The 21860-nt window shown below is 43.2% G+C and overlaps 1 protein-coding gene across 8 annotated transcripts in view; it reads right to left on the bottom strand.

The window, feature by feature from the left end:
* Positions 1–21860, bottom strand: part of AMBRA1 (autophagy and beclin 1 regulator 1) — a 183384-nt gene that overhangs the window by 32647 nt on the left and 128877 nt on the right. For all 8 annotated transcript variants that reach the window (XM_045290836.1, XM_045290837.1, XM_004708334.2 and 5 more), the window contains one exon: positions 5276–5386. In XM_045290836.1, coding sequence (XP_045146771.1) covers positions 5276–5386 — 111 coding nt within the window. The remainder of the gene's footprint in view (positions 1–5275; positions 5387–21860) is intronic.

Here is a 21860-nt window from a genome sequence, read left to right as displayed (position 1 = left end):
CCCCAGTGGCAATACTTTTTGACTCACCCATATATTTCTTTAATGGTCAATTATCTTAGTCTTGCTTACTCATAATTTATTGATTTTCATAAGTGAGATTGATCTGTACTCTTCTTTTTAATAGAATCTCAGTGTTTGCTATCAATGTTATACTCAGGTTCACAATTTCAAACCTTGGAGCAGTAAGTAGTAATTGAATTACTGGTACCATTCTTTAAAGGTCTAGACCTAATGCTTTGGTAGTCATATTTGGTAACAGTCCTATAACGCTTAAGTACATAATCTCTTGAGCTTCACTGCCCAGGTTCAAATTCCAGCTGGGCCGCCTTCCAGCAGTGTGATGCTTATTATTTAATCTGGTGCAGAAAAGGCCAGGCAAGCTGCACCGAAGATTTGTTGTCCACCATAACAGCGCATCTGCTCTGTCTGCGAACGCAGCAAGGGTTGTTCTATGGGAATTTCTTTGGAAGCCCGACACACACCCACCCTAGAGCTCTGGATCTCGACCCTTCCGTCTTCTTTTTGTTCCCCAAACTCAGATGACTGAAACGAAATACAGTATTAGTCCCAGGGGGGCAGAGCTGCCATGCAGACGTGGTGGGAGCAAAGGGCAGAGAGTGCTTTAAGGGAGCGTCACCACTCAGACGTGCACAGACCTAGATGGAAGGCATGGCAAGAAACAAGAGGGTCACAGTTTAATAGTTTTGCTTCTAAAAGTTTCTGGGATTCTCTAGCAATAGTTTTCGACTTAGTCTGGTATAGCATGACCAGATGGGGTTTTAAAAAATATCAAAATACATTTTTTTTAAATCTACCAGATTTGTTAGTATCCCCAAATTTGATAACACTTATAAAGAAATATAAGATTGAGTTAAAAAAAAGATTGAGTTCAATATTATAAAATCTATTAACATAACTCCTATTATTAAATGAGAGAAAAAAACATGATCATCTTCATAGATGTGGAAAAGAGTCCACCAAATTCAGTATCTGTTCTTGATAACAGCTCTCAATAAACTAGATATCTCCTTAAAATGATAACCTAGTTCGAGCTCAATCCAAAAGCCTGCAAGATTGCTTAATGGGAAAAACCTGAATGGTTTTCTGCTAAAGTTAGAACAACATGAAAATACCCACTAAAAGCATACTGCTTAACACTGTTCTGATGGTGCCAGTCTAATTTAGACAAGAGAAAGAAATCACAGGTGTAAAAACTGGAATGCCTAACGGAAAATTATCACTATTTCCACGATGACTTAAAAGAAGAAGTTTATGAGACTGAATCAAATATTAACCACAATTAGTAACCAAATTCAGTAAAATTTAAACAACTCAACACCAGAAAATTAAGATATGTGTACAACAGGACACAAATGAAACCAGGAAAAAGAATATCATGCCATATGTGTAGAGAAAATGTAAATATACCGAGTCTCCTTAGTTTATCCATTTAATGTGATTGAACTAGATATCCTTGAAGACAAAGCGGGTGAATAAGCAAATGTGGTAAAGACAGCTGATGGTGCCCGGCTATCAAATGATAGAGCATCTGGGGTCTTAAAGGCTTGAAGGGAAACGAGTGGCCATCTAGTTGAGAAGCAATAAAGACCACATGGAAGATGCACACCAGCCTGTGTGATCATGAGGTGTCAATGAGATCAGGGATCAGGCACCAAAGAACAAAAAAATCTTATCATAGTGAATGAGGGGAAGTGCGGAGTGGAGACAAAAAGCCCATCTGTAAGCAACTGGACATCCCCTTACAGAAGGGTCGTGGGGAGGAGACGAGCCAGTATAGGCGAAGTATAGCAATGATGATACATACAACTTTCCTCTAGTTCTTAAATGCTACCCCCCCACCCAGCCCCATTGTCATGATCCCAATTCTACCTTACAAATCCTGCTAGACCAGAGGCTGTACACTGGTAAGATAGATACTGGAAACACAAGGACAGATGAACCCTTCAGGACCAGTGGTGAGAGTGGCGATATTGGGAGGGTGGAGGGAAGGTGGGGTAGAAAGTGGGAACCAATTACAAGGATCTACATATAACCCCCTCCCTGGGGGACGGACAACAGAAGGGAGACATTGGACAGTGTAAGACATGACAAAATAATAATTATTTATAAATTATCAAGGGTCCAGGAGGAAGGGGGCGGGGAGGGAGGGGGAAAAATGAGGAGCTGATACTAAGGGCACAACTAAAAAGCAAATGTTTTGAGAATGATGAGGGAAAAAAATGTACAAATGTGCTTAACACAATGGATGGATGTATGGATTGTGATGAGTTGTATGAGCCCCCAATAAAATGATTTTAAAAATGTATGAGCCCCCAACAAAATGATTTTTTAAAAAAATATCTTCCTAACAATGACACAAAACCCAGGGACCATAAAAGGAAAGATGGATAATTTTAACAACTTGCAAAAACTGTGATAAAAATAACCTTTACCAAAGTCAAATATCAAATAAGAAACTCCTATTAGAAGTTAGTTGTCTTGATTGATAAAGTGCTTCTTCCGATCTGACTGGAAGAAGACCAGTAAAATAAAACAGAAAAACAGGAACAGTTCAAGGAGAGGTCAGGAGGAGGTGACACCAATCAATGGCTCTGAATTCTATGAAAAGGTGGGCAAGTTCATTGGGGCTGTCAGAAATGCAAGCTTTAAAATACTGTAGTGCGATTCTCTTTAGCCTCTCAGATTTGCAAATATCCCCACATTTGATAACACATTCTATCAGCAAGGGCTGAGGGAAACAGTGCACTCAGAAATCGCAGGTAGGGGGGAATCTGGCACAACCCCCACAGCGGGCAAATGGGGTATCCATCAGAGTCACAGTGAGCGCACGGTCTTCTTTCTCCCTGCAGGGCATTTCCAGGAATGTATCTGCTTAACTGTATTTGCACATGGTGGAAATTCACTGGTTGTGGCACAGTTTGCACAGCCAAAGATTGAACCCCTTTAAGAGGAGTTCAATTGCAGACTGGCAAAAACGGACAGCGCTGCCCCCAATGAAATGATTTTTAAAAAATCTGTAAGAGCCCCCAATAAAATGATTTAAACAAACAAATAGACAGACAGACAGACAGTGCATTCACACCAAGTGGCCACACTAGGAGGTTATACAAAGTGATGAGTAAGCGCTTTCATGATTAATGGTACTTTTAATCAATCAATGATAATTCTAACCTAAAATTAAAATGTGAAGAAAGCAAAGTGTAGAAGAGTGTGGTAATGCAGAAAACAGACATTTCTGTCTGCTGGTATACATCTGCAATACTGTTGACCGTACAGAGCAAGCTGACAGTGGAAGGGAATTTTGGATTCTGGAGAAAAGCAGCAGGTGGCTGGGGTATAATGGAAGACTTTTCATTGTGCATTCTTTTTTCTTTCTTTTAAAATTCTTTTCTATTTAAAACCTTTTTGAACTATAGTTATATCATCTATTTCAAATGATAATAAAAGCGGCTAAGAAGACTAAATTAAGAAACAACAGTTACTAAATAAATGCTGGCAAGAAAGGCCTGGTCCAGAGATCTTGAGGTACTCGAATATAGGTGGGTTTCAATAAGAGAAGAGGTGGACTGCAAAGATCCCCAGCAGAGCTAAAGACCAGATTATTGGACAGTGTCCACAGTAACCTGCCGTCGTGCTTGGTGCAATGGCCTGACGGATCCACCAAATGGAAGACAGAGAAAAAGACTAAATCAAAGTTCCAAGCGATGTTGAGAGGCAGAACCAGGCACTGCAGACACCATCCAGAGAAAATGGAAGAGAAACAAACGCCAGCTCGCTCGGGTGTTTACGAGCAAGCAGCTCTGTAAGCAATTACAGAATGGTGGCGGGCTCGCCCTGGAGGAGGAGCTGTAGCTGAGTGCACACAGAGTGACCTCAGCAAAGCTGCAGAAGCCTTAGGCTGCGCTATGACTGCCTAAAGCAACAGGGTCCTGTGTGTCACACAGCTCAATCCGGAGCCTTCTATTCTGCCTGAGGGTACCGATATCGAAAGGGAAAATGAACAGAATTGACAAGGATATGGAACCAAATCAGAAGAAATCTAATAAGTTTGGCCTGACAAGAAAGACTCAAACAGTTTATCTTCAATAAATGGAGATATATATGGAAGACTGTTGCTTGAAAAACGGAGAGCCCTTGGGGGGCGGGGAGGGAGGGGAAAAATGAGAGCCGATACCAAGGGCTCAAGTACAAAGCCAATGTTTTGAGAATGATGAGGGAAACAAATGTACAAATGTGCTTGACACAACGGATGGAAGTATGGATTGTGCTAAGAGTTGTACAAGCCCCCAATAAAATGATTTAAAAAAAAAAAAACTGAGCCCTGGTGGTGCTGTGGGATAAGCAGTGCCTTGCTAACCATTGGGTCAGAGATTCAAACCCAACAGCTGCTCCTAGAGAGAAAGATGAGGCTCTGTTCCTGTAATGATTCACAGCCTGGTAAACCTTATATAGGGTTGCTATGCATCGGAATCAACTGAATGGCAAGGGTCTGGGGCTTAGGTCATTTGGAAGAGGAACCACTATACTTGTTTATGGTGCTTCCAAGGTGGGACTTGGACCAATGAGAGAAGAGACCAGGGTAACACTGGCATGGTATAAGAAAGGACATTTTAACAGGGATTCAGTAGCGATGGGTTAGGCCATCTGGACAGAGGGTGTGGAGTCAAGCGGAGGCTGCACTGCCACATCTTAAGGGTGTATGAGAGAAGGGCCCTGACTAGAACGGGGAGTGGAATGTCTAAAATGTGATTCCAAATGAACAGCTGGGGCATGGGAGTGCGTACTTCCCTAGAAGCAAGGAAATTGGACTGTTAGACATGTTTGTAAATCCCTTATCAATCATGCCATTCACTCTGTTCCATTCAGATCTGAGTTAATAAATGACTTTAACATCACCTTAATCTTTCCTTAAGGGGGCACAGGTCTGGCTCTCAGCTCCTACACTCCCTTTCCTTTTGTGTTCTCTCAGATCCACCCAAGCTTACAGACTTAGGCCTGAGAAAATGAGTCTGCAAATTCCTTCGAGCAGAAAGGACACGTTCAGCTTTGTGTTCACTTCAGTACCCAACATTTGTTCACTGTTCAGGCTGAGTGCTGGATGCACGCTTGACAACGTGTTGAACGGAGAGTCAGGGAAGAGAACACAGTGGACATGGCACAAGAAAATTGGAAAAACTTAGGGTCACGTGAGTTCCCGAGGTGCTCACTTGCCAATAAAAGACAGCCCTTCTGTTCTCAAGCTCCCGGGGCTTACCATTACTGATTTCTGGGAGGTCAAACTTAGTGAAGTCCCACCACTGAAGCCGGTAGGTCGTATTGGCGATGTTACTGGCCACGGCAGACTGCCCATCACCAATCACAGCACCTGGTGTGTGTGGGGAGACAAAGGGAGCATATTATATTATTTATTGACATGTTTCCATTGTACAACAGACAATACTGTGATGAGGAAGAGAGTTGGGAGAGGAAGGGCTGGGATGAAGGAAGCTGACGAGTCCCATCTGTCAAATTCCTTTTTTGTTTTTTTTGGTCAAATTCTTATCTCCAAGAAAAACCAGATGTGTTTCCCACAAAGAACAATGCTGCATGGGAAATAAAATCCAGTGCCCTCCCCCAGCCCCCTCCCATAATTACGCCACAGTACTTTAGTGCTCACAGCGTGGTAGGCAGGGTACAGACACTGTCTGGGAGGCTCACAGTCTAGGAGAACAGGTGAGTCTCAGTTAAAATGTGAAGCACGAGGAGAGAAGGGAGGTGAAAACAGGGGCCACCAGTACCACAGAAAAGCCAGCAGCGGGGGCCTGGTTCTCACTGTAGTGGGTGGTGCTCTTTGGGCACCCCCTCCTTTTGTCTATCTCTTTCTTCCTCGTCAAACAGTGCAAAGGGAGGCTCTCTCCCTCCAGGGAAGAGGCAGCCAGCATCAAGCTGATTGGACAGAGAGGCAGGAAAGAACAAACAAGGTAATGTTTGGCGATCGCTTCTGAACCCTTGGCACTGGAACACAGCGGACTTTTATAAGCCTAGCTTTGCAGCCTAAGAATATTTTTATTAAAGCAATACTTTATAATTCCCCACCCCCATGAGGAGGTCCTTGAATTGAGATTCACTTGTAATATTCTCACAGTTTAGCTTTCTGAGATATATACTTCTGTATGACATTTTATTCCTTGGTAACCAATTAAATAAAAAATGGATTTAAAAAAAAAAACCACACAGGGTGACACTTTAATTTGCAGTTGTATTTCATTTACATGAACATGTCATTTCCTCCTCCTCCTTCCGAGGAGCATTTCATAGACAACCACCCTTCTGATCAGACATAGCCAAACCCTCCTGGGAGAATTTGTGCTAGGCAACCTACATGGTGTTCACTGCTGCAAATCGACTCCTACTTTGAGGCACTGAACTTGTACTAGCCTTGGAACAATGGACAACTTTATACCTAGATTCTTCTGAATCCCCCCGTCTCCCTCCTCTGCACATCACACTGCAAAACAGTCTTGCTATCAGCATTAATATATATCTATTTAACCTGCTCTTCAAGAGCCGGTGTTTCCCTTTCTTTCCGCAGTCAAGAGACTGTTGAGGGATGATCTTCCCTCACAACAAGCCATGAACTCAGAGGAAAGTCCTCTCCTTCTCGCTGCCCTTGTGCTGCAGACCATCACATCAAATACTTTACACCTGCCTTTTCTTGACAGCGCTCTGGCCCGTTTCAAGCTGGAAGGGGTACGAATAAAGGATGGTTCATTTCCAAGATGATGATACTAGTATGTTACATGCCAACTCAGTGCACGGGGAACAAAAAGTTTGTACAAAACATTGTTCCTCTCCAAAAGGCCACAGAATACAAACGGAGCTAGGGTATATGAGGGGGCTTCAAAAATGTACAAAGAGAGTTAACAAAGAGCTCATGGATTTTTTTCCATGATCTTTTTTGAAGCTTGCTGATACTAAAATTTCATGAGAGGAGAAAAAGCTGGTGGGGAATGGGGGATCTGAAGAGGCTCCTTAAGAAGGTAATAGTGAAATTAAAGTTGAGAAACATACTCGACATAAATCAATCTCTCTCTAAACAACAAAGTCTAAAACCTTGCAATCTAAAACATAACCTCAAGTAGCCATGCCCCCACTGAAGGTGGCACTTGGGGTGTCATCAATGAGTCTACTGACCTCAAACCCTTTTGAGGCTCCTGGGGCCCATCACTGAGATGAGGTCAATACATATCTTGGACTTAACCTTCACAGAAACTCACCTACAATGATTTCAGCTGGTTTTGGCAGTGGTTGCTGAACTCTGGGTCATGAGGAGGATTAAACTGCCTACAGTCCTTTGTTAATAAAAACTTCACTCATTAATCCCCCCCCTCCCCCCCCCAGTTCTCAGGTTTACCATATAACTGGAGAGAATTACTCTGCTTCATTCTGACTGGGGCTCAACTCCACTGCGTTTCTGCATCAGTCCTCAGCCCTCTTGCTATAAACCCACTTATCTCTCTCAAATGACTTCGTTCCTCTTCATTTCCTCCCCACCTTTTAACAGGAAAGCAGATAACCCAAAACAGGAAGGCAGGTTGACTTTCTCAGGACCCGATGAACAAAATGCTAGGAGCTGGGAGAGGGAAAAGAAGAAACCACCCAACATTCTGGAAGCTTAAAATCTGGGGAAGGGGACAGGAAGGGGCACTAGCAGGTACCTGGAGAGTGCTGTGAATCTACACGAGGGAAACACGGTAACTGAGAGTACAGGCTCCAGGCCCAGCAGCATCACCCCATACAGTCCCTGCCCCGAGAAGCATCTCTGGAGAGCAGCTGTGCACTAAAATGAGCACGCATGGGCATGCTGCGTGGAACAAGCTAGGGAGGTGCTCGCTGCCAGGGGTGACAAGGAGCTGAAGGAGGAACAGAGCCCGGCACAGGGAGAGTCAATTTTCAGTGCCATGTAAACAGATTAGGGAGCGAAAGATGCCAGCAACAAATTAGAGTGTTGTCACTGGGCTCTCTTCTGGCAGAACTGCAGGCCAACTGAGCCTGTCTCTTGGAAACATCAGGAAGAAAAAGTACTACCTATGAAAACAGCCTAATCACTTGGTAGGCCTCAGGCCACTCAACTGAAGGTATAAGAAAATGCCAGAGCGACTTAATGGACCGAGCATTTACATAGGAAGCACTTAGCCTCTGAAGTCAGAGCCCAAAGGACCACTGAGGGATTTCTGAGGTCTCAAGGTTCTCCCAAGTAATACGAGAATGGACTAGTCAGACTGCTGCTCAGCCTCCACTGCGGACACTGTGGGCAAGAGAACGCCTCGTCTTAGGAGGAAAGGGTCTTGTGTGTAGTAGGTGATTTAGCTTCTACCTACTGGATGCCAGTAGCACCCCCGTATCTGGCTGTAAAAATTCAGTGCCTCTAGATACCAAATATTTGAGGTGTGGGGGAGTGGAGTGGAGGTGGATGTGGGGATAGTCCTGGGATGATAAACTCCCAAGCTCAATAAATGTAGGTGACATTTAACCCTTAAAAGGCCCATACTGAAGTGCTGGCTGTTGAAAACAACCCAACTGTTAGGGATACTGCTTATGGAAAAGAACCAATCAGAGACACGGCACTATTCACTCTTCCTTCCAGTTTTCCACTTCTCCCATGGACTGGTGTCTTGTCTGAGCTGGGAAACCCTGGGGAAACCCGTATTTTAAAGCTGCTGCTGCTGCTGTCCAGACGTGGTTTCTGAGAAGACAGCCTCCAGAGGCAGGTGCGCTTCATTTTCGCACTGCAAATGACTTAACCTATAAGAACTTTCGTTTCTTTATCTGTTAAAAAAAAATGGGGGCGGGGGGGTTAATAACAGTACCTACAACTTAGATCGGGTTGTTGGGAGAACTTACTGAAGTAATGATGATAAAGTGATGGCAAACACTGCCTAATAAATGACTACATTATAAAATTATTTTAATCACCAACTTCCATCTCTGTGTGCAGTTCCTCTGAACATATAGGGTTGTCATTGAAGGCTCATAGAGGGGGGCCCTATTATAAGTGTCTGGTACAGACAACAAGCCAGAGCCAAGAGAGAAACAACCCAAAGCAAACCCATCCCACTGAATCGACTGTGACTCATAGTGACCTTGTAGAACTGAGCGGAACTGTCCCATTGGTTTACAAGTCTGTAACCTTTATGAAAACAAACTGCCACGTCCATCTCCCACAAAACAGAGGGTAGGCTTGAACTGCTGACCTTTTGGTAGCTGAGGTCTTTAAACACTGTGCAGCCAGGGCAGTTAGGTTAATGCCTAGGCCCTAGATTCATTGGGAACTTTCCCTTTTATTCAAGTTCTTTCTGGAGGCAGCAGAACAAACAGCGGTCCTTAACAACAGCCAGTTCACTGTCATGGCAATTCACTGTCTATCATACAACCTAGAGGTTTGTGAACTCTTTTTCCCCCTTAGAGCCTCCGAGTAAAAAAAGGATTATTTTGATGAAAGACAAAAACAGGGAGAAATGAAGCTTAAATCTAGTGATTCTGGCCAACTCTTGGGAAACAAAATCAAGCTGCTAAGTCTCATTCTCCAAGTCAGACCTTGGCCCTGAAGCCTCCAGGATGCACCCAGGAATACAGTGCCAGGAGTCACGACTATCTCACGGTAGGTGGGCTCGACCAGGCAGATAGCCTGCGCGCACCTCTTGGCCTCACTCAGACTCCTCCTCTCTTCTGTTGCTTGGAGAGAAGTAGGAACATTTTTCTAAAACAGCTTCTTAGCCTGTCTCCAAGTTCTGTGCGAGGAGCAAGGGAATAAAGAGTATGATTCAACAGTTCAGCCAAAGTACTGAACAATGGGAATCATTAGTAAATCTATCAAAAAAGCTAATTCGAGGAAGGTAAAAGAGGGCAGATGCAAAGAAGGAAAGGACGAAATTACGTTCCAAACCTACAAAGGCTGCACTGCTCGAGACTGCCTTGTTCAGGCCACCACCTTTGCTGGGAAGGTGGAGTAAGCATGGGGCCAGGGGAGCACACACTCGGCTTGCTAACTAGTCAGCGAGTGCATACTAAAATACCAGGGCAGGTGCAACCGAACAACTGATCCCTGTTTTCCGGTTCTTCTTACAGAGCCAGGCCCAAAGACCACATGTTGTGCGACTCCATTTGTGTGCAATGTCCAGAATCAGCAAAGACAGAACAGTTCAATGGTTGCCAAGGGCTGTCGGGGAGGAAAGGGACGGGCACAGTGACTGTTACTAGGTATGGGGTTTTTGAAGAGGTAATAAAAATGTTCTGAAGCATACAGACAACGGTGATGGCTGCACAATGCCACAAATACATGAAAACCATTTAACTGAACACTACTAAATGGTGAACTTACGTGGCATGCAACTTTTTTCAAGAAGGCTATTATTAAAAAGCACCACCACCATCACAGTAGAGTCCATATAAATGTCTGTCTGTCTGTGAAGTAAAGCATGGTCAGACCACCTTTGGCATCTGTTTGTCTCTCTTTAATCACATTGTGTACCGGTGAGCATCTTTTACTTATTATCTCATTGTACTTCCTGTGGTGTGCTCTACTACCTACTCATGTCCTCTGTACGTTTTTATGCTTGGTTATTTTAACTTTTCCCTTATGGATCGCCTGAGCACTTTGCAAATTCACACATTGGCTTCTGTCTACAAGAAAAATTCCTCTTAGAGCAATACAACGCACCATTATCTGAACATGGAGACCTAGTCTTCCTCCCCAAATACATCACCAACGGCAGCCTTAGAAGAACACTTAGTTTTCTTCCCAGAAAGCTTCTTTCAGATGTAGTCTCCGGATTTGTCCAAAGAAGAGGGCTTAACTCAGCACTTAGTCACACTCACTTTGTCACCTTATCATCACTTTAACAATCCAATTTAAGACCATAGTCAATTATTCTGTAACCTGGGGCCCTGGAAAGAGTCCCTGATGACAGATAACAAGATTTTTTCCAAGGGGAGGCCCATTCCAAGTTCACTCATGGTTTTGACAGAGGAAAATGGTCAACTATATATTGGTTTATTTAAAATAATGCCTTTATTAAAATAGAATTCAATTCGCCATTTAAAGTAGATGATGCAATGGGTTTTAGATGGCTATATTTGTGCAACCATGGCCAGAATCAGTTTTACAACCACCAGCACCACCATCTAATTTCTAAATATTTTCATCCACCTTCAAAACACTCAGTACCCATTAGCAGTCACTCTCCTTCGGCCTGCCTCTGTAGCCTAGGGAATCACATGTCTACTTTCTGTCTCTACAGATTTGCCTTTCCAGGGCACTGGATTGTAATTGGAAACATATCCAATGTGTTCTTTTGTGTCTGGCTTCTTTCAGTTAGCATAAGGCTTTCAAAGTTCACCTACATTGTAGCAAGCCTCTGAACCCCACTCCTTTTTGTGGCTTAGTAACATTCTATTGTGTGTTTATAACAGAACCATGGGTTTGTGTAAACATAAGCTATCTAATTTTAAAGAAAGTAGATTGTATAGAAACCTAGTGATCAAACGGGAAGAAAAAAAGAGTCACAGGACCACTTTCTAAGTATGTCACCTATAGCTGAAATGAGGCTTCCCTGTATCTTAAGGCTAACATAAAAAACAAAAGGAGTATCAGGGGACATCACTGTTTGTAAAAACAGAATGTCAGACAGGGAAACCGGCACTATGTGGGTGTCATTCTGTTACACTAGCGTGGGAAACATTCTGAGTAAAGTGTTGGGTCTACCAGATTTAGGTTGTTTAATAACGGTTCTGCCAGTCATTAAACTGATGCATCAATCATTATACGAGGGTACGACAAAGTTTGTGGAGATTGGAAGTCAAAGAGTAACATCTTTCTATGACGTTTCTCAACCCCCTTGTACACTGGAAGTAAACTTAATGTTAATTGTTACTGTTAGGTCCATCCAGTAGCTCTGACTCGGCAATTCTTTGTGTAACAGAATGAAACACCACCCGGTCCTGTGCATCCTGACAACGACGCGTGTGAGCTCATTCTTGCAGCCACTGGGTCAATGCATCTCATCAAGGGCCGATCTTCACTTTACCAAGCACAATGCCCTTCTCCAGGGGTTGTTCTCCCCTGATAACATGTGCAAGTCTCGCCATCTATGTTTCTAAGGATGTACTTCTTCAGAGAGAGATTTGTTGTTCTTTTGGAAGTCCGTGATACTTTCAATATTCATCGTCAACTCCAGAGTTCAAATGCACAGATGTTTTTTCAGCCATCCTTACTCAATGTCCAACTTTCATGTGCATGTGAAAATACCATGCCAGGGGTCTGAGGTACCTTAGTACTTTAAAGTAACATCCTTGCTTTTCAACACTCTAAAGAAGTCGTGGGTAGCAGATTTACCCAGATTTATGTTCGTAGCAGGAATTAGGTCCCTAAATCATCTAATTTATGTATAACCCAGAGTTATGAACCAACCCCCATACAGTCTGCTGTTAGGTACCATCAAGTTGGTTCTGACGCACAATGACACTCACAAATGTAATGCTGGATGGAGCCCACAGTTGGAGCCACTGTGTCAACCCATCTTGCTGAGGGTCTCCCTCTTTTTTGCTGCTCTTCTACTTTACCAAGCATGAGGTCCCTTTTCAGGGACTAGTTAGTCTCCCCTGAGAACCTGACCAAAGTATGTGAGATGGTGCCTCACTGTGCTTGTTTCTAAGGAGCATTCTGGCTGAACTTCTTCCAAGACAGATTTGTACTTCTTCTAAGACATATTAAAAGCTCACGGTACATACGATGGTTTGTAATAACAAACGAGCACTATTTTATGAAATACTTTAACACATCACATCTACTCCTCACTAAGGGACATGGTTAGGTTTTAATGACCTAGTCATTATGTGAAATTCCGCGTTATGTTGAAATGGAGGGCGACCACATCAGATCACAGGATGGAGGCTAACAATGTTACACACCTGCCAAACCTCCAAGAGTCTTGCCATGCTGACACATAGCCTTAACCACTAGTCTGTAGTACTCTCACCTCATCCCTACGCATTGGTTCCTGCCAGTCAGACGTACATTATTAACAGTACAATAGGGCATGTCAGATGCAAAATACTGAGTAAGTACGGCATAGGTGTATTATCATTACTTTATTATTATTTACAAGATGTTTTAGTGTATCTGGGAACATTTTTAAAAACTACGCATATCACGGTATATGATATTCTATAGACTAAAACAAACATTTGACCAACTGGTGTGAACTATTAGCTTGTATCCAACTGCTCCAACTTACACTGATTTAGGAGAATTTATTCAGAATCCAGGGATTGATTGTAATTTTATTGTCCAATTAACTCAAAAAGACTCCAAAACCTCCTGCTCCAGAGAACAAGGGTAACATTGGCCAATATGCATACCATAAACTCTAGAGGCAGGTCAGAGAAAGGTACTGCTGAGGTCAAAGGCACCAGATGAGGCGAATACAAGAAATGGCAGCCTCAGAGAGCAACAAGGATATCAGGTGGGGTTTAAAATACAGGTGGGATGCAGCGAAGTTTTGGAAAAGCAAACATCTGTCAAGTTCTTTCCCCACATCACAGTTTCACCAAAAATTTTAACAACCCAACTAGGATAACGTGGTCCCCGCAGAGTAAGCTAGAGCTCTAAGAGGTCAAGAGGAGAAGGAGAGAGAGGAGAAAGTTAAGTAACCAGAATCTGTTAAGATCACAGGAGTGGATAATGCCTTCCTGTCAGAGTAAGTAGTACAAAGAATCTGCTATCAAACTTGAACACGTCTTTAAAGAGAAGATGCTCAGCATGGTAGCATGCACAGTCATTCACAGACGTGACAAGAAGTCAGAACCATACTCAAATCTACAGGAAAGTAGTTAAATCTGAGGCAGAATGTAACTTCGCTTGGCATGGCCATTCTCCCACACAATGTCAGTCAAATGGTCCGAGGTCCCTTCTAAGCTATGTACCTGGCTCATTCCATCACACTGAAACCCAAGCTTTCATTATCTTGGTAGTTGGCTAGGTAACTGGTGGCTCTCTGAAGTTAAGATGTGAAGATGCCCCTGTGCATCACCACTGTAGACCTGCCCTTCTTCGATACGTATGTCCTAATGAAGCAATTACCTACACTTACACTAATGATGTAATTGGGACAAGTAATTATGAAAGCAGAACATCCATTTTCAAAGAAATGAATATCATTACCTTTCTTCCACCCACAAACATTATTTAAGACAAAAACAAATAAGCCCACAGGAACACATGCTGCTGAATGATTATTAGGAACAGCATTCCCAAACCCACAGCATTCAGGGGGAAATAGAGGTCGGGGCACCAAAACCCCAAACACCCTCCAAACAAAACCAGAAAACCTGGCATTCATTCTTACCAGGCAGGTATTTCCTCCAAACCTCTACTTCTGCAGAAGACATGCAGGTGGTTAAGAGTATGACAAATGACCCTACCTCTACTCTCACCTCCCTACAACCTGGCATTCACCTATATTAAATCCTAGCAACCTCTGCTGCTGGCAGGACTCTGGCTTTAGCGGGTCCCTGGGTGAAGCCGGAAAGCTGGTATCCTCTCACTGTGCTACAATGGAGCTGCTTAAGGGGTGCCTCAGCAGACAGGGAGAGGCAGAGAGAGAGCGTGAGAGCGAATATGAATGTGGGGAGGGGGGACGAGAGGAAAAAAGAGAAAGAGCAGGGCCGCCGACTCACACACTGAACAGTTCTCCCCAATCACTCGTCTTAAATGGCCGAGTCTCCTGCAGCTTTTATTGTTTGGTGAAGCACAAGTGAGTGGAATGGGACCAGAGGGTCTTGGGCTTGTCAGCAGTGGGAGGGAAACGACCTTTATTGCTGCAAAAAGGATGCGGATTTCAAAAGCCTCAAATCTGCAGCGAAGGGAAATGGAAATGTGCTGAACGTGGGTTTGACGGGCAGCTTTCCTCATCTGTCGATCACAGGGTAATAAACACTGGGAGATGGCAGGAATGAAGATAAATGCTTTCAGCAGCACCATTCCCCACCCTTCCCTCCTTCTTCCGCCCCCACTCAGCACATGACAAGAGAGTTAAGCAAAAAAAATAAATCAGCATCTTAACCAACTCTTTTGTTAAAACTTTCCTTACCGACCACCTACACGTGAATTATTGCTCCACGAGCCTACGTTCTTGTGAGGGGCCAGCCAGGGGAAAGGGTGAACAGCTACTGTCCCAGCGGCACCTGTACACTGCAGCCCAGTCAGTCGAGGCCATATGCAGGAAGGCGGCCAGAGCGGCGACACTGAGAAGAGGGGGAGGCCCAACTCCCCAAGCCTGGCCGACTCCGCAGTTCAAAGGCTAGTCCACTCAGGACGCACCAGCAGCAGTCTAGAGGCTCCAGTGCAGGTGATGTCAGTCACTGCAATCACTGGCGCACTGCCATCTTACCCAGGAACAGAAGCAGTGTGGTGTGTGAGTCAAAGGTGAAGTCAAATCAGAAAGTGGCCTGCAGAACACAACACTCAGTCTGACTGCCAACTTCACATCCACTCTGCGAGGGAGAAGAAAGCGAATGCCTTGGTGATCTTAGGGGTTTCCCACAACTAGGTCCAGGGGAAAGGTTTCTTATTTGGGGACTTGTGACAAGGAGAGAAAGCACCCACTGGACTTCAGTCTGGTCAAGAGACTGTGTTCTTTTGAGGGAGCTCAAAAGGTAAGTAATTCTTAAGGGAGGAGACAGGAGTTCCTTATAAGAAGATGGCTGGGAATTTGGTAAACAATACATCCTGATTCTACTAACTCGGTCCTCAAAGGCATCCAAAGAGGCATGTTTTGCCTTACATGGTCCACCCAGGTGGTTCTCCTCTAGAGTCTGAGGGGGAAAAGAGATGTCAGACCTTTGGTTTGAGATGCAGGCACCTGCTAGTGCAGTCAGGTGAAAAATTAAGTGGGCGAGAGTATGGTGAATGGATCTAGTTCACACCATAAGTTGTTCGGCAATGAAAGCACCCAGAACCAGGCATATGTTGTGGGATCCTGGGAAAACAACTTGTCACATAAAGATAGCTAATTTGACACAGTTTCTAATTAAAATTCACTGTTCAGACATTAATACCAGGCACCAATACCAAAAGGGATGCACGTTTCTCAACGCTAGGCAACAACCAGACTGACTTTTCTGGTCTTGAAACCAAAATTATATCTCACTACCTCCTGAACGTTTTCAGGGGTTTGAGAGAAATCCCTGTTGATTTCATGTTAGTTATTTTCATAAGAACAAACACACCGTTTTCCTTTAGGTCCCTTGGCTCTAAGTACATACAATTTTATTCTGAGTAAATTTAAGTGGCTCTGGCTCTGTGCACACTCAAGCATCCATTGTCAGTTGGTGCTGCATGGTTTTGCCTTTCTAGAGGGTCAGCTCTTCACCATGCCAAATCTCTCCAGGCACAGGACTGAGGAACTAAAGTTTGTCCAAAAAAAAAAAATTTTTTTTAAGTTTAACTCCAACTGTAAAACCATCTAAACATCCATCAAGAAAAAACAGTGATGAAATCCAGTATAGGTATAGGTAAACCCATTGAGACAGTAACTGGATTAATGGTTTCTTGGGGCTATGGTAGAGAAGGATGGAGGAAAGTGGGGAGCCAGTAACAATGAGTACAAGGGAAAAAATTGTTCTAGAACGGATGGTACTGGTGATTGGCCAACTCTTTTGAATATGACTGAACTATTGAATTGTATATGTGAATTATATGTCAATAACACTATGAAAGAAAAAAAATAGTGGATCGGGATAACTACACTATGAAACACCATGTAGCCACTAAAAAGAATACTGCAGATCTTGATGGACTGGCACAAAACAATATCCTGTATGACATCTCTACTAAAACATAAAAGGGGGGAAACGATACATGTACATAAATATACAGGTGTATTGGATAAGGCATAGGCAAAAATTCAGATGGCTACATTCCCAGTCCATAAAACTTTGCAGGGTGAATAAGGGGAATACGAGTGGTGAGAGACAAACTTCTTACAGTATCTAGTTTGGTGTCTTGTCTTTCTTATTTACAATGACCATGCATTACCTTAGGAGCTTAAAAAGGAGGATTAAGGAGAGCAAAGTTACAATAGAATGACTTACTAAAAAGTGTCTGTTTTGGTACTGAATCTCCCCTGCTTGTGATATAGACATTCATTTATTCTACGCAACTAATAAGCTGATGAATTTACTAAAAACTCCTTGGTTCTAGGCTAACAGTGAAATTCAAGTCGTGCAAGGCCAGCCAGAATGGTACCCTCAAATGTCTTTCACACAGTTAAAAAGTTACGTCTTCAGTAGTCAATCTATTGCTCCATGTTTATGAAAAAAAAATCAAAACAAAAAACCCCAGAATAATTCCACCTCCAGATAAGCATCTTAGAGACAGTGCCAAACATGCAGAAAGCCATGAGCATCAAGTTGATTCTAGATCACAATGACCCAAGACAGAGTAGGACTGTCCCACAGATTTATAAGCTGTAAATCAGTGGTTCTCAACCTGTGGGTCATGACCCCTTTTGGAGCCGAAGGACCCTTTTACGGGGTCACCCGATTCATAAAAGTAGCAAAATTATAGTTATGAAGTAGCAACAAACATAATTTTATGGTTGGGGGTCTCCTCAACATGAGGAACTGTATTAAAGGGTCGCGCATTAGGAAGGTTGAGAACCACTGCTGTAAATCTTTCTGGAAGCAGGCTGCCAGATCTTTCTCCTGCTGGTGGCTCACTGACTTCAAATCAAAGAGAACTTCAACTTTCTCTGAAATCACTTTAATTTAAAAATTCAAAGCAAATAGAATACAGTGTTAATAACTATTTTATCATGTTTCTAGGAACATATTTGCCCGGAAGATACACTAAGTCCTCTGGTCACAAATGTCTGACTTATGGACAACTCATATTGTTGTTGTACAACAGATCAAAACACTGCCTGGTCTCTTGCTATCCTCACACCTGTTGTTATATTTGAGCCCATTGTTGCACCCACGGTGTCAACCTAACTCACTGAGTCTTCCTCGTTTTCACTGGCCATCTTTACCAAGCATAATGTCCTTCATGGTGCTGCTTATTAGGCCAGTTGTGAAGCTTTTTGCTTTCTCTGAGTTGAGATGTAACCCATACTGAAGGCTCATGCAGTCCTTGATGTTCACCAGTAAGTGCTTCAAGTCCCCTGTGCTTTTCAGTAAGAAAAGTTGTGTCACCTGCATATTGCAGGTTGTTGAGTTTTCCTCCAAGCTTCATGCTGCATTCTTCTTCTGATAGTTCAACTTCCAAATTTTTTGCTCAGTGTACAGACTGAAAAAATGTGGTGAAAGGACACAACCCCGCTGCACGTTTTTCCTGGTTTTGAACCATGCAGTATTCCCGGTTCTATTGGAATGGCTGCCTCTTGGTCTATAAAGAGGTTCTGCATGAGCACAGTTAAGTATTCTAGAATTCCAATGCTTAGCAATATTATCAATAATTTGTTATGATCCAGAGTCAAATGCATTTGCATAGTCAATACTACAGATAAGCATCTTTTTGCTACTCTCTGCTTTCAGCCAAGACACAGCTAACATCAACAATGAAATCTTTAGTTCCATGTCCTTTTCTGAGTGCGGCTGGAATTTCTGGTAGTTACACTGCTGCAACCTTTTTAAAAAATATCTTCTGCCAAATTTAAATTGCATGTAGTATAATGATATTGTTAGATAATTTCAGCTTTCTGTTGGGTCACCTTTCTTTGGAACGGGCACAAAATTCTTTTCTAGCTATTTAGCCAGGGAGTTGTTTTCCAAATTTCCTGGCATAGACAACTGAGCACTTCCAGCCTCACATCTGTTTATTGAAACACCTACATTGGTATTCTGTCAATTCCTGGAGCTTAGGTCTTTTTGCGTGTGCCTTCAGTGCAGCTTGGACTTCTTCCTTCAATACGATGGGTTCTTGATCATATTCTGTTCTCCTGAAACGACTGAACATTGACTAATTCTTTTTGGAACAGTGACTCTGCATCTTCCTTCCATCTTTTTTGATGCTTTCTGCTTTTGACAACTCATACTTGACCTTTAATTTTATGTGCATCTGCCCTCGCTTTGAAATGATTGCACCAACCCTTAGTCACAACAAACTCATCACAATGGCTTTCCCTTGCTGCATGTGCAGCTTCCTGTCACTGAAAGGCTTGAAACTTCCCTTGCACAACGGTAGAGCTGACGAAGAACCATATACCTATGTTCTGACATGCCCAGAGATGTCATGGATGGGGTGCATTAGGAATGAGACTATACCCCAGGGCTGTCTGTGCAGGAATGAGACCAAGTAAAAAGAACTGTTAGCAAAAAAAAAAAAAAAATCATGAAAACTTTTATTAAACAAAAAGGTCAAAATGTGAAGTTTGTCTTTCTTCTTCTTTTTTGGCTACTATTTCTTGACATAACCTCCTTCTAGGTCTATGAATTTCTGAAGGTAGTGGTTCCACCTCTCTTAACGTCCCTCCAGAGAATTCTGTGCACTTTGATTTACACTATCTGAAAACAGCCTTTTCAGCATCCCCAAGAGACTAAAAACGTGTTCCTTTAAAATGCTCTTTTGAGTTTTGGGATCAAAGAGAAGTCTGATGGGGTAAGATCAGAGCTGTAAGGGTGGATGAGGTGAGGTTTCCCCAATAAAGTTCTCATAGGTCAGCACTGGCTACCCTTGAAGACTGAGCAGGTGCACTGACCTAAAGAGGAAAAATATAATTTTTTGATTGAACTTTTTTCTTTTTTAAAGGAACCTAAATGAGCCAGTTTGGGGCAAAAAAAAAAAAAAAAGCCCAGCATGCCTCTCTTGCCTCAGGCATCTTACTCACCTGACCTCACTCCGTGTGACTTCTTTGTTTCTGCTAATGAAGAGGGACATGAAAGGACAGAGGTACAGAAAAAAAATGAGGGAGGTGCTGCCAGTCATCCAAATAGATGAGCTTGAAAACTGTTTCCAAGAATGGAATCGCAGACTGGACAGATGGATTAAGTGTAATGGAGAGTACTTTGAAGGTAATGAGGTTGTTTTGTAAAAAAAAAAAAAAATTTAAATACATAGCTTTTTGGGGAAGGGGTTTTTTGGGTTCCCCCTCCTACTTTGCATTTGAAAAATATTTCGTAATTAAAGGGAGGGAGGAGCAGGTAAGGTAGCAAACAAACAACTGGAGACACACAGGAAAGGAGAGCCTATAAATGCTCCCCTGCCATCTTAAATCTTATCCAACAAGGCCCAGGGAGGTAGCAGTTGGCTAAAGTGAAATGCTTTGGGAAATGGAGTCCCACTAAATTCCAAAGGTGGGCAGATGGCCACGTCAGTTTACGTGGAGGATTATGCCCACAGAAAAATGCCCCAAATCTAGATGAATCCACTGTAGACCATGCAGAGCCCGAGCTACCCTACTGGTGAAACCATACAGCAGGCGGCTGGCTAGGAGTGGGCATATGGTCACACAAACTTTGTTCTCCACAAACGCTGAGACTCTAATGCCACGGGCTTCCTGGGTTCAAATTGGGAACAGTCTGTTTGAATAGAGATGAAACGTGCAAACAGATGTCCAATCTCAAGCTTTCCTCTTAGATGCCATCTTCACACCTTGTAACATCTTACCTTGAAGACAAGCAAGGCTTATTTTTACTGTCGGGTTAGGTACATTTCTGAGAAAAGCCTGCGGCAAATTTCTCATTTTCAAAAGAGATGTTTCACAAAGGAAACAAAAGGAGATGAGCTGTGCTTTCTGCCAGAGCTGCTTCTAGGCACTCTTCAGGAAACATGGGACCACCTCTGACACTCCCGGAAGCCACCTCTCAGGTACACCCTCTCAGGACCACCTCCCCTGGCCGGTCATCACAAACAGTGCATGAAATTACCCACATATCTTTGGAAGCCCTTGGAATAACTTTGCCCTGATCATTGAGCCCTGTCTCTTACAAAACCATCCATTTAGCCTCCCCTCTACTGTCCTTACTCTGATCCACCTTTCAATGCCAGAGTGACTGGGTTATTTTTTTTTTAAATAGAGCTTTGATTGTGTCACTCATTTTCTCAAAACGCTTTCACGGCTCCTCATGACCTCAGCTGAGCCAGGCTCCCCGGCCTGCTGTTCCAGGCCTTGGCGATGGGCCTGCATTCTTCCAACCTTGCTGTGCTGTCCTCCCTGTGTCTTCACGCTCATCGGTTTGTAAACATGCCTCAGATATGGTTATGGAAAACTTCCATTACTTCTTATTTCTATCTCCCCACAAGGGCTTTGAAGCCCCTCCGTCTATCCCCATGCCCCACTGCCTACTTTTCCTCTTCCCCTAATAAATGCTTATTGAAAATCTCCCGCTGCTCACACCTGCTCTTAAGCCTTTCTTTGTTTTTTTGTAGTTGTGATAACTTAATTATTATTTTTAATCATTTTATTGGGGGCTCTTACAGCTCTTATAACAATCCATACATCAACTGTATCAAGCACATTTTTATATATGTTGCCATCATCCTTTTCACAATATTTTCTTTCTACTTGAGCCCTTGTTATCAGCTCCCCCATTTTCCCCTCCTTCCTTCACCCTCCCAAACCCTTGATAAATTAAAAATATTAATATTTTCATCTTATACCATCCACTGTCTCCCCCCCACCCACGGTTCTGTTGTCACTGAGGTAGGGTGTGTTGTACGGTGATCAGTGCAATCAGCTCCCCCTCTCTCCCCCAACTTTCTTCCCCCTACCCTCATGGTATCACTACTCCCATTATTGTTCCTGGGGGTGAATCTGTACGGGATTCGATGTGTTGAGAGTTCTTAACTGTACCAGTGTACA

This window comes from Echinops telfairi, unplaced genomic scaffold, assembly GCF_000313985.2.
Source record: "Echinops telfairi isolate 266 unplaced genomic scaffold, ASM31398v2 ScPeMD7_60;HRSCAF=208, whole genome shotgun sequence".
Classification (NCBI taxonomy): domain Eukaryota; kingdom Metazoa; phylum Chordata; class Mammalia; order Afrosoricida; family Tenrecidae; genus Echinops; species Echinops telfairi.
The sequence above is the reverse complement of the archived record's forward strand: the minus strand, read 5'-3'. Positions and strand labels throughout refer to the sequence as shown.